The sequence below is a fragment of the Pseudophryne corroboree genome, chromosome 11 (genome assembly GCF_028390025.1).
Source record: "Pseudophryne corroboree isolate aPseCor3 chromosome 11, aPseCor3.hap2, whole genome shotgun sequence".
NCBI lineage: Eukaryota > Metazoa > Chordata > Amphibia > Anura > Myobatrachidae > Pseudophryne > Pseudophryne corroboree.
This window is the reverse complement of record NC_086454.1, coordinates 172,203,740-172,217,380: the sequence shown is the minus strand read 5'-3', so window position 1 is coordinate 172,217,380 and position 13,641 is coordinate 172,203,740. Positions and strand designations below refer to the sequence as shown.

At 40.7% G+C, this 13,641-nt stretch overlaps 1 protein-coding gene across 2 annotated transcripts; it reads left to right on the top strand.

The window, feature by feature from the left end:
• The first annotated feature begins 5,456 nt into the window (after positions 1-5,456).
• Positions 5,457-10,910, top strand: CCDC85B (coiled-coil domain containing 85B). 2 transcript variants are annotated; one of them, XM_063945078.1, is made up of 3 exons: positions 5,457-5,578; positions 6,119-6,151; positions 8,171-10,910. In XM_063945078.1, the coding sequence occupies exon 3, from the start codon at positions 8,441-8,443 to the stop codon at positions 9,044-9,046; it is 606 nt and encodes a 201-aa protein (XP_063801148.1). In that variant the 5' UTR covers positions 5,457-5,578; positions 6,119-6,151; positions 8,171-8,440; the 3' UTR covers positions 9,047-10,910. The 2 variants fall into 2 exon arrangements, with proteins under 2 accessions (XP_063801148.1, XP_063801149.1); XM_063945079.1 differs by lacking the exon at positions 6,119-6,151.
• Positions 10,911-13,641: the final 2,731 nt, after the last annotated feature.

The following is a 13,641-nucleotide window of genomic DNA, read 5'->3' as shown; positions in this document are numbered from 1 at the left end:
CACAAGGAAATGTGGCCAGCAGCTAGCTAGCAGCATATCAGGCCACATTCTGCCACAGCTCTCCAGTGGGTGCATTGTAAAACAGTTTTTCAATTGAAACAACTCCCGGAAGTCTGTGTGGACTCGATTTACTAAATTCAAACTTTGTAGGCATGGAACTCTGCCAGGAAATGTCTTTTTTGAATAGCTGCTATGGAACACTCACAAAAAAAGTGTATTTTTTTAATTTATTTAAATTATATGTTTTATATTTTTGCCTTCATTTAAATTTTAACCATTCATGTAAATCTGGGTCGTCCTTTATTATCATTATACCTCATCAGTTATATTTTAAGCTCTGATTGGTTCCATGAGTGTCTCAAACCCATAATGCAAAACAATAGGTTATTTGTCTTACATAGAAACATATTATTTGATGGCAGATAAGAACCTGGCCCATCTAGTTTGCCCCTTTTTTACCTTTTGGTATTCTCAACCCTATTTGATCCTTAGTTCTTTGTAACGATATTCTTATGCCCATCCCAAGCATTTTTAAATTGCTCTACTGTCTTAACCTCTACTACCTCTGATAGGTGGCTATTCCACCTATCCACTATCCTTTCTGTAAAGTACATTTTCCTCGAGTTTCCTCTGAACCTACAGTACATCCCTCCAGTTTTAGTGTGTGTCCTCATGTCTTTCTAATACTTCTCTTCCTTTGAAAAATGTTTATTTCCTGAACCTTGTTAAAACCCTTGATGTAATTGAATTTCTTCTCTGCTCTAAACTATACATATTAAGAACTTTTAGTCTTTTCTGGTAAATTTTGTGATGTAAGCCACACAGCGTTTTAGTTGCCTTTCTTTGTATTTATAGCCTTTTGAAAATATGTATGGCCTCCAGAACTGTAGAATCCACAGTATTCTAGATGAGGACGTACTGATGACCTATACAATGGCATTATTACTTTTTTCTTTCTGCTACTGATTCCTCTCCCTATGCAACCAAGCATCTGACTTGCCTTCCTCATTGCTTTGTTACATTGCTTTCCTGCCTGCAAGTCATCTGAAATAGTGACTCATAGATCCCTTTCCTCCTCAGTAGTTTCCAGTATAGTGCCATTAATACTATATTTAGCCTTTGGGTTTTTGAGACCCAAGTGCATGATTTTGTATTTTATGGCATTAAACTGTACTTGCCATGCTCTTGACCATTCCTCTAGTCTACCTATATCCTCAATCATTTGTTTCACCCCTCCTGCTGTGTCTACCCTATTACCTACTTTTCTATCAACAAAAAGGCACACTTTCCCTTTAATACCAATTGCAGTGTCCCTAACAAGGATATTAAAAACCACAGGTCCAAGTACAGATCCCTTGGGTACTCCACTTGTAACACTTCCCTCCTTAGACTGCACTCCATTTACTACAACTCTTTGTTTGCTATCCTACAACCAAGTTCTTATTCATTCAAGCATCTTATGGGCCCTACACACTGGACGATGAGAGCATTTTGAACGATGATCGATATGAATGATGATCAATATCGTCCAAATTGGCTTGCACTGAAAAACGATGAAAGGTCAACGATGAACGACCGTGGGGATGCGCATCGTTCATCATCATGCCTCCACATGAAACAATATGAAAGATATATCGTTCATTTCTGAACAATAGCGTTCATATCGTTCTTCGATATCGTCCAGTGTGTAGGGCCCATTAGAATCCAAACCCATGCTTTTAAGTTTATTTAGCAGTCTGCATTGTGAGACCATGCCAAAAGCCTTACTACACGGTTGAGTCACTTTATTATGACCACCACCAACATTTGACGTCGATACGATGTAGCCCATGAAGTACATCACATGTCGTGCGCTGTCTTGGTGGGTATATAATGGTGTAGGTGTATCATGACTGGACAAATGGCACTATTGTGAATAAGCGACGTGGAAACTACGGAGCACCACGTCCCATTAATGTGAGAGATGAATGTCGACTACAAAGTTGCACGAGGGACAACCGACACACTACAGTGGAGCAGCTCATCATCAAATTAAACCTAGAGGCTACCAGAGATGTGTCTAAAATGACAGTTCAGCCCATCCAGCTTCTGCCCGAGCTGCACACGGCAGTAACTTTGGCTTTTAGCAGGTGGTCATAATAATGTGACTCGACCAGTCTAGATATATTCATCTATTATTTCAGTCACCAAGTCAAAAAAGTCATCAAGATTTGTTTGGTACGATCTCCTCTCAAAAAATCAATGCTGTTTGGAATCATGTAAATTACTGGATTTGAGATATTCCACAATTCTTACTTTTAGTAATGTTTCCATCAATGTCCCTACTACTGATGTAAGACTTACTGGTCGGTAGTTGCTTACCTCTTCCTTGCTTCCACTTTTGTGCAGTCGGACTACCTGTGCTATTTCCACTTCTCTGCATTTAGTCCTGTAGCTAGCGACTGGATAAAAAATTCTGTTAATGGTGTTACCAGTACCTTTTAAGTTCTTTTTGTATACTTGGATGTAACCCATCTGGCCCCATTGATTTATCCACTTTAGTTTTGAGAGTTCTGTTAGGACCCTCTCTTCTGTAAATGTACTTAACTTCTATAATGAACATTGAGCAAAAATAATTATTCAGATGATCTGCAATTGCCTTGTCTCCTTCGACCAGACCCTCACTCTTTGTTTTAAATCTTTAAACCCTCTGTCTGTTATTTGTCTTTCACTTATATACCTAAAAAAAAGGTTTTCCCACTTTAACTACTTGCTGGACCATTTTCTCCTTAGCTTGTGACTTTGCAGGTCTGATTTCCTTTTTAGCCTCCTTCATCTGACAATAACTTCTCTTTGTCCTCATTATTTTGAGTCTGTTTATATTTCCTAAACTCCATAGTTTTTGCTTTCACACTAATTGATACCTCTTCTGTAAACCACACTGGCTTCCTTTTACTGGTGCCTTTCCTAAACCTTCTGATACAAAGGTCTGTTGCTTTTAGTATTGAAACTTTTTTTTATTTTTCCTGGTCTCAGGTGTTATTTAATGTATGTTCTGAATATGAATTTTCACTTTCTGATTCCCACATCAGCTACCCCTAAAGTTAAGTTATAGTAAGTCTGATTAAGACACAGGCCTACATGCAGTGGCGTAAGTTCGTCACAGTCGCCCGGAGGCAAGTTCATACCAGTTGCCCCCCCCCCCTTATATTTAGATAAATATATGTATGTATGTGTGCATATATGTATGTGTGTGTCTGTGCATGGAGTGTTCTGAATTATTTTTTTATATATATATATACATTTCATTGTCTTTTATTTTAAATCACACATTTATTAGCAGTCATACCCAGGATTAGAACCCACTGACAGCAGACACTTTACTGATGGAGCTATTTGTTCCAGTACAGGAATCATGAGAATTGTAACTATATGAAGTTATGTGTAATTGTCAGAGAAGTAACTTTATATAGTGAAAAGATAGCGGCAGCCATCAATTAACTTACTTCAATGGTGTCACAGAATGGGAGGAGAGGTGCCCCCTTCAGTGCACGAGCCCGGAGGCAGATGACTCCATTGCCTCCCAGAGTTCTGCCTCTACCTACATGTGAGCCAACTGGTTAGCTCAGTGGTTCCCAAACTGTGTGCCTAGGCACACTGGGGTGCCTCAGGACACTAGCAGGGGTGCCTTGGGTTGGTGGTCCAGGACCAATTCAAACTATTTTTGGTCAAAGTAATAGACAAAACCAGTGCTTGTGGCTACCAATTATGAAATACGAGGACAAACTGAAGCAAATACTGTCCCGCAACACACTAAAGAAACTAAGGATATATACATAAATATATATATATATATATATATATATATATATATATATACATAATTTACTTATTGTTTTCTAAAATTCTCCAAAAAAAAACGTTTTGCCTAGGGGTGCAGTGAAAAAATTCTGATACTCTAGGGCGCCATGATTAAAAAAAAGTTTGGGAACCACTGGGAAAGCTGCTTAACATATACAACTTATTTTACTTTATTTTACCCTATTTATCAAAATAAGGAGATGGCAAAGATTTTTCTTTCTCCACTTTTTTAAGCAATAGACCTTCCGTTATCTCTGCAATTTATCAAGATGTAAACATGGTCGCTGCGCAGCGATACTAACTGACTTCCTAAAACAATAAATCTGTGCTTTATTTAAATGACTGGTGTTTTTAGGTTACCATCCTTGAATATCACATCCTGTAATGGTGATGGGTGTGGTACAGAAGCTCTACAGTAATTAGATAGACAGTCATTAGGTCGACCCCATATGGTTGACATGCATTAGGTTGAAAGGGTCAAAAGGTCTTCATGGCAATGGTAGAAAGTAGAAAAAAGGGACAAAAGGTCGACATGGAAATGGTTAACAAAAAAAGGTCAGCACAAGTTATTTTACTTTTTTGTATGTCATTTTGTATGCTTCATCATCTGTGACCACAATCAGCGTATCCTCCCTTCGTGCACCATGCTCAGGCAGGTTACTATTCCCAATCGTAGTCCACATGGATGGTAAATTAAGCAAAGTATGTGGAAAAAAAACCCCAAAACTTGTGTCGACCATATGTGTGTGTCAACCATTGTCATGTCAACCTTTTTGTACCTGTAGACCTTAAGCAATGTCTGTCTTTCACCTGTTGACCTTTTGACCATGTCGACCTAATGCATGTCAACCATCCAAAACGTTCCTTCAGTGGATTCTAGAATATGGGCTCTCTATTCTGCATAGAAAGGGCATTTCTCCCTTTAATAAATACAGTAGATCTATTACTCAGGCATTCCCCATGTTATGGATAATTGCACATTTTCCTCTCCGAATAAGGAGTTGTAGTCTCCTGCTTATCGGAGGTACCAGACACACAGCCTCATCCCTGAAGAGTGGCACATTAACTTCGTTATCTCATGATTCATTTAGGATGTAAGTGAAACAAACCAAGCAGCGATTTAGGAAAAGTGGGAATTAATAAAGAATGTGACCTTTGCGTGGATTTAGGTTTGGCAAGGCAGTGATATATTGTTTCTATCATTCCCCTTTTTATGGAATATCTGCAAATCTGCACATACAGACGCAGGTTGATTTTTGTTTTATATATGTCTAACACACACACACACACACACACACACACACACACACACACACACACACACACACACACTGTGTATATATACAAACACCTATTGTATATAGTATATGCTGTATGTATATGTATAATATATATATGTATATACACACACACACACACACACACACACACACACACACACACACACTCTGTATATATACAAACACCTATTGTATATAGTATATGCTGTATGTATATGTATAATATGTATATATGCACACACACACACACACACACACACACACACACACACACACACACACACACACACACACACACACACACACACACACACCATATCCACTTGTGTATGATTGAAGCTGGTTCTGTATACAGGATTTCCTGAGCTCTCAGCCTGTGACGTTACACACCTCCCTTCATCCCCCTTCCTCCCCCAGCTCTCTCGCTCCTACTCTCTCCCCATCAGCTGCAGGAGCAGGTTAGTCGTGTCTTTTTATTGCTGATCTGTCTCACACTATACTCCTCTATAAACCATTATTACTGGTGTTATTCCTATTTCCTCTTGTCCTCCTGTATATGTATTGCCCTTTGCTGTCTTTTCCCTTTACATCTCCATGTTCCTGCTTCTTTCTCATATATGCATTTGTCTTTCTCTGTGTATTTCTCCATTTCCTTCACCTTGCGTCTCAGGCTGCTTGTCTTGTCCTCACAGCCTCCCTGCTGTAATCATCCCCCCTTCTCTATCAATCTTGTGGCTCTGTGGTGAAATCCTTGGCTTCCGTAATGACTGTACATTCCTTTTCCCTTAATTCTGCTGAGCATCTTCCATTTTATGTGAATGCCTGACTGGCTGTATCTATCAGCATTGCTTTTTATTATCTTAGCACATGAAAAATCTTTATTTTATTCCTTACACTGCCTATCTCTCATACCTACATGTTATTTTATGCCTTTATCAGCTTCTCACATCAATCTAATGTAACATTTCACCCTCCCTCTTTCTGTCATTCTTCCTCAGGTTAAAATGTTTCCTCTCCAATCTCAGCATATGGTACAGTATATATGAATGTTCCTATTGTATCATGTGATTTATTTCACTCCCTACTGCAGTATAAATCTTTTATTTTCAACCCCCCCCTTCTCTCTGCTATTCTTGATTCCTAGTCTCACCCATATTATAATTTTTTTTCTTTATATGTTTTAAAAATACATATTTCTATCTCTTAATATCAATAAACACCCACAGTATGTTTTCTGCACCTTCTCCCATACTCCTCCTCCCATACTTCGCTTGACAGGCAGGCACCTAGAACCTGGAATTTCATCTGTTTCACCACCTCATATTGCTCCTGTCTCTTATCCATCTCTCTGTCCTGGAAAATATATATTGTGTTTTGACTTGAAGAAAAAAATGGCTTCATGGATTATCCAGCAACCTGCAGCTGTGAGCAGGAGAAGGTTTAAATAGTGACGCCAAGTTGACAAATTTATATGAAAAGGCAATCGTATGGGATTGAGGGGGTTATTCAGAGTTGGTCGCAGACTTTGCCATCACAGCAAAATCTGCGACCATACTACTCACAGGCTGGGGGCCGCCCAGCAAAGGGCAAGCATATGTGGCGCCACCCCACGATGCAATCGTATTGAAAAGAGGTAGACACCTGCCTATGCAGCATGTTTGCGCAGGCAGGGGCACTGCTACCATGTTTCCTATCGCAGGAAACGCAGGTGACATTATCGGCCGGCCCCGAAAATGGCCATGACACTCCTGCATTTCCTCCTCTCCTCTCCCCCCAACGCCGCGTCGCTGCCCCCAGAACACCCGTCACCTGTCAATCACTATGCGATCTCATCCTCCTGGGATGTGATGGCATGGTGAAGGGTTGCGCTTGCGCACTATGGCCACGCAGCAGCTGCGTCTAGGTCTGAATAAGTGCAAAATATGTCTGTTAAATTCAAAGAGAGGCTATCATAGGCCGTTGTACAGGGTAGCAGGGTTTGGTGAGACTTAAAAAAAAAAAAAAATCAAATAGTCTTGCAGAAAAATAGACACTAGCGAGCAACACCACTTTAGAAAAATACTTAAATGATCACCTTGACTTCTGTTTTATAGTAAGAGATAGATAGATAGATAGATAGATAGATAGATAGATAGATAGATAGATAGATAGATAAATACAAATCCTCATAGACCGCAACTCATTTCCACAGGTACATAAGGTACATAGAGAGCCCGGGTGCCTTCCCACGTGTAAAATACAGACATATCCAGTATAGCAAGGCAGCACGCTAAGGACTTTTCAGTAGCAGCAGAAATTAGGAGATAAGATTCTGATGAAAGTTGATAAACCGAAACGTTAATGGATTAAGGTGTTTTGTCCCCTAATTCCTGCTGCTACTGAGATGTCCTGACCACACAAACACATAGAATATATACTTTTACATTGTATACTTCGGTAATACAAATGTTTTCATTGATTCCGTGTACAGAATGAGAGGTCATCCTATTTATCATGCCAAGCAGTACGATATCCAAGGACACTCCTAGTTAGTTTATTGTCCTACAGACAATTGCTGGAAAAGCATATCTTTGTTGTGCCATTTTGTCACAAATAGAATTGGTACTGAACTAAAACATAAATACCTGTATATATAGCACACAGGTTGCTGAGTAAAATGTAGAACAATAGCACCCCTATGCCCTATACAAGCTTTATGCAGTTACTAAATCTGTAGATTTTCATGAGTGTCTCTCTTTTTTTCATTGATTTATATGGAGATAAGCAATAAGTTAGACTTACACTGGAAAGACAGGTAGAGACGATTATCTGCTGTAATAGATATATTTTAGACACTAACTTTTACTGCAGTAGCTAAGTATCATTTGTTACCATTACATTTATCTGCTGCAGTTGTGCTAAACCAAGGCAACCAATCAGACACCTGCTTTCATTGTCTAACTCGCAATAGTCAAATAAGAAAAATGTACTTGCTGATTGGTCATTGTGTGCTTTTATGTATATATCCTGCCACAATCTACTTGATTAATGTATGTCATTCTTCTGCTCAGGCACTCTCAGCCTACTCCATCTACATTTCTGTGAGATGAGGAATGTGGACAAAAAGAACAGCTAACAGAAGTCTCCTGGCATCCCTGCATTTCATCCTGTCAGTCTGTTGGGCATTTTCCAGGCTGTGGTCTGCTAGTTCTGACACTTTTTACATCTTACAGCATTTTCCTTGTCCAATTTTGTAATAATATTTTTTGGCTGCGGTTAGAGTTTAGAAAGGCCAGAGTTCCTGATTGTATTCACTGCAGCCGCAACAGAGGATATACAGGATGAATGAAGAATGTGGCCTGCTGGGTCGGGACCTTTCCAAGGTGACCGATGAAGAAATGCTGTCCCATAGCAAGGAAGAACTTGTCAGGAAATTGCGAGAAGAAGAAGCTGAAAAAATGGCTGCACTCATCCAAAGGGGCCGTCTTATCAAAGAGGTCAACCGCCAGCTCCAAGGCCACCTGACAGAGATTCGGGAGTTAAAACAAGTCAACCATCGTCTTCAGGAGGAAAACAGAGAGCTGAAAGATCTCTGCTGCTTTTTGGACGATGACAGATTGAAAAGCAAAAAGTTAGCTAGTGAATGGCAACTATTTGGTTATCATGCAGCTAAAGTTTTAAGGGAGGACTTGGGTGGGTATCTGAAAAAACTTTCTGACCTTGAGCGACGTCAGGATGAGCTTGTGCGGGAGAATTCGTGCCTTTCTGAAGTCTTTCTGGCTCTAGAGGAAGATGGGTCATCTATAAGGCATCATGCCAGCCCTGTGGCTTCTTCAGAGCTAAGTCTATTACCATGTGGACCACGAGACTTGGGAGATGGGAGCTCTAGTACGGGCAGTGTAGGAAGTCCAGACCAACTCCACGTTGTGTGCTCACCTGATGACTGAAAGTGGGGGGGAATTTAAAAATGGTGAATGTATGTAGCTATGAATGAAATATGATTGGCCTTTTAAATGCGACTCTAAGGTCAAATGAACCACTAATGGGGTAGGGGGGATTTGGGGTTACAGCTTGGTTTTTTGTATATATTATACATTTAAAAATTCTAAAGCCATCCACTTTCTGTACATAAGCAGATGAAAGACATTTTATGCTCCTAGTCACTGGTCTCTGTATATGTATGTATGTATGTATGTATGTATGTATGTGGGTATATATATATATATATATATATATATATGTATATATACATACAGGTGAGAGAATGCTCATTCTCTGGTTCTCAATCACTAATTTCTGTAAATATACAGGTGAGCTATAGCTCAATCTCTACTCTTCAGGTGAGAGTGCTCATTCACTATTCCCAGTCACTTTTCTCTTTAATTATACCGGAGAGCTATAGCTCAGTCACTAGTCCCTAGTCACTTATCTCTGAATATATACAGGTGAGATATAGCTCAGGCACTGATCCCCAGTCACTGGTCTCTGTATATACACGGGTAAGCTATACAGCAGTCACTGCTTCCCAATCACTGGTCTTTGTATGTATATATATATAGGTGAGCTATAGCTCAGTCACTAGTCCCCAGTCACTGGTCTCTGTATATATACAGGTGAGAGACTGCTCATTTTCTTGTATTAATCACTACTTGCTATAAATATATAGGTGAGCTATAGCTCAGTCTCTACTCACCACAGGTCTCTGTATATAGTATATACAGGTGATAGTGTTCATTCTCTACTCCCAGTCACTTATCCCTTCATTTATACCAGAGAGCTATACAGTAGCTCAGTCACTAGTCCCGAGTCACTCATCTCTTTGTATACAGTATGTGTGTATGTACATATATATATATACATATATATATATAGCTCAGTCACTGATCCCCAGTCACTTTTGAGTTGTAGCTCAGTCACTGATCTCTGTATATATACAGGCGAGCTATAGCTCAGTCACAAACCCTAGTCCCTAATCTCTGTATATATACAGGTGAGCTATAGTTTCGTCACTGCACGCCAGCCTTTATATATGTACAGGTGAGCTATAGCGCAGTCACAAACCCCAGAGTCACTGGTCTTTGTATATATACAGGTGATATATAGCTCAGTGACAGTCTCTCTCTCTCTCTCTCTATATATATATATATATATATGTACAGGTGACATATAGCTCTCACACTGCTCACCAATCACTGGGCACTGTATATATACATGTGAACTATAGCTCAGTCCCTGCTCCCCAGTCACTTATATATACAGGAGAGCGATAGCTTAATCACTGCTCCCCAGTAGCTGATCTCACTTTACAGACAGGTGAAAGACGGTTCCACAAGTTGTCCACTTTTATTATAAGGATATAATTCTGATTTGTTTCAAATGTGTTTTTGTAAATAAAATTGTTTTAATTTTAGCCAAGTTTTGCTAGGCATTTTGCATTAAACTGTCTGATTGGGTGCACGCTTTAATTTATTTTCCGATTGCCTAAACAGTCCATCTACTGCAATCCATGCACTGTATAGACCCTGGTCTCTGTGCAGTCTCATTATGATCGAAAGATCCAGCATCTTCGCAAAACATCTTAATATGGCCACAAGTGAAAATATACAATCATTTACATGGTTAGGCTATCACTTTAGACATCAAAAGTATAAAATGATGATAAACATTTCATTAAAAATATTTCTTTAAATAAAGAAATAGGCAGTATTGTCTTTTAGCATAATGCCCAAAATGTGAAAATGAAGCAGATAATGTTAAATCTGTCTGTCTCAGTTGTAAAATGTGAAATAAATGCATTTCCTATCAATTCTAGTGATTTGCATCCTGGGAGATTTGTACTCTAGTTAGGGAAATAGGCCAGGATGGTGTATGTAGTTGGGGGAAAAGGCTAGGATGGTGTACTGTAGTTAGGGGAACAAGCCAGGACGGTGTACTCTTCCTGGGGGAACAGGCCAGGATGCTATACTATAGTTGGGGAATAAGCCATGACTTTGTACCCTAGCTGGAGGAACAGGCTAGAACAATGTACTGTAGTTGGGGGAATATGCCAGGACTGTGTACTGTAGTGACGGTGTACTGTAGGTAGGGGAATAAGCCAGGGTGGTGTACTGTAGCTAGGGGAACAGGCCAAGATGGTGTACTGTAGTTGGGGTAATAGGTCATGACGATGTACTGTAGTTGGGGGAACAGGCCAGGACGGTGTACTGTTGCTGGGGGAACAGACCAGAACAATATACTGTAGTTGGGGAAATAGATCAGGACGATGTACTGTAGTTGGGGGAACAGACCAGAACAATGTACTGTAGTTGGGGGAATAGGCCAGGACAGTGTACTGTGGTCAGGGGAATATGCCAGGACGGATTACTGTAGCTGGGGTAATAGGCCAAGTTGGTGTACTATGGTTAGGGGAATAGGCCAAGATGGTGTACTGTAATTGGAGGAATAGGCCAGGATGATGTACTGTAGTTAGGGTAATAGGCCAGGATGGTGTACTGTAGTTGGGAGAATGGGCCAAGATGGTGTACTGTGGTTAGGGGAATAGGCCAGGACAGTGTACTGTAGTTAATCGAATAATCCAGATAGTGTACTGTAGTTAAGGGAATATGCCAGGACGGTGTACTGTAGTTAGGATAATAGGCCAGGACTGTGTACTGTGATTGAGGAAATAGGCCAGGGCGGTGTACTGTGTTTGGGGAAATAGGCCAGGATGGTTTACTGTAGTTAGGGGAATAGGCCAGGACGGTGTACTGTGGTTAGGGGAACCGGCCAAGATGGTGAACTGTGGTTAGGGGAATAGGCCAGGACGGTGTACTGTGGTTAGGGGAATAGGTCAGGAGGGTGTACTGTAGTAAAGGGAATAGGCAAGGACGGTGTACTGTATTAAGGGGAATAGGCCAGGATAGTGTACTATAGTAAAGGGAATAGGCCAAGACGGTGTACTGTGGTTAGGGAAACAGGCCAAGATGGTTCACTGTAGTTGAGGGAGTAGGAAAAGACGATATACTACAGCTGGGGGAATAGGCCAAGATGGTGTTCTGTAGTTAGCTGAATAGGCCAGGGCGGTGTACGGTAACTGTGAGAATAGGCCAGGATGGTGTACTTTAGCTATGGGAATAGGCCAGGACGGTGTACTATAGTTAGGGGAACAGGCCAGGATTCTGCACTACATTTAGGTGAATAGGCCAGGACGGTGTACAATAGCTGGGAGAATAGGCTAGAGTGGTGTACTTAAGTTAGGGAAATAGGCCAGGATGGTATACTGTAGCTATGGTGGGAATAAGCCAGGATGGTGTACTATAGTTAGGGGAATGGACCAGGATGGTGTACTTTAGCAATGGCAATAGGCCATAATGGTGTACTGTAGTTGGGGGAATAGGCTAGGACGGTGTAATGTAGTAAGGGGAATAAGCCAGGATGGTGTACTGTAGTAAGACTAGGCAAGGACGGTGTACTGTAGTAAGGGGAATAGTCCAGGATAGTGTACTATAGTAAAGGGAATAGACCAAGATGGTGTACTATAGTTAGGGGAATAGTCCAGGATGGTGTACTATAGTAAGGGGAATAGGCAAGGACGGTGTACTGTAGTAAGGGGAATAGGCAAGGACGGTGTACTGTAGTTAGGGGAATAGGCCAGGACAGTGTACTGTGGTTAGGGAAATAGGCCAAGACGGTTCACTGTAGTTGAGGGAATAGGCCAAGATGGTATACTACAGCTGGGGGACTAAGCCAAGATGGTGTACTGTATTTGGTGGAATAGGTCAAGAGGGTATGATACAGCTGGGGGAACAGGCCAGGATGGTGTACTGTAGTTACATAGAAACATAGAATTTGTCGGCAGATAAGAACCACTTGGCCCATCTAGTCTGCCCCTTTTTTTTTTTTATATATATTATTTTTATCTCTAACCTTATTTGATCCTTATTTCTTTGTAAGGATATCCTTATGTGTATCCCATGCATGTTTAAATTGCTCTACTGTCTTAGCCTCTACCACCTCTGATGGGAGGCTATTCCACTTGTCCACTACCCTTTCTGTGAAATAATTTTTCCGCAAATTTCCCCTGAACCTCCCCCCCTCCAGTCTCAGTGCATGTCCTCGTGTCCTATTGCTTCTCTTCATTTGGAGAATGTTTCCCTCCTGGACTTTGTTAAAACCCTTGATATATTTGAAAGTTTCTATCATGTCCCCCCTTTCCCTTTTCTGCTCCAAACTATACATATTGAGATTTCTTAGTCTTTCTGGGTATGTTTTGTGATGTAGGCCATGCACCATTTTAGTTGCCCTCCTTTGTACAGTTTCTAATGTATTAATATCCTTTTGAAGATATGGCCTCCAGAACTGAATACAGTATTCTAGATGAGGCCGTACCAATGACCTATACAGTGGCATTATTACTTCTTTCTTTCTGCTGCTGATTCCTCTCCCAATGCAGCCAAGCATCTGACTAGCCTTCCTCATTGCCTTGTTACATTGCTTACCTGCCTTTAAGTCATCTGAAATAGTGACTCCTAGATCCCTTTCCTCCTCAGTAGTTTCCAGTATA

Bases quoted from the DNA above. Each gene is read 5' to 3' on its own strand.
- CCDC85B (XM_063945079.1), top strand. From the start codon at position 8,441: ATGAATGAAGAATGTGGCCTGCTGGGTCGGGACCTTTCCAAGGTGACC.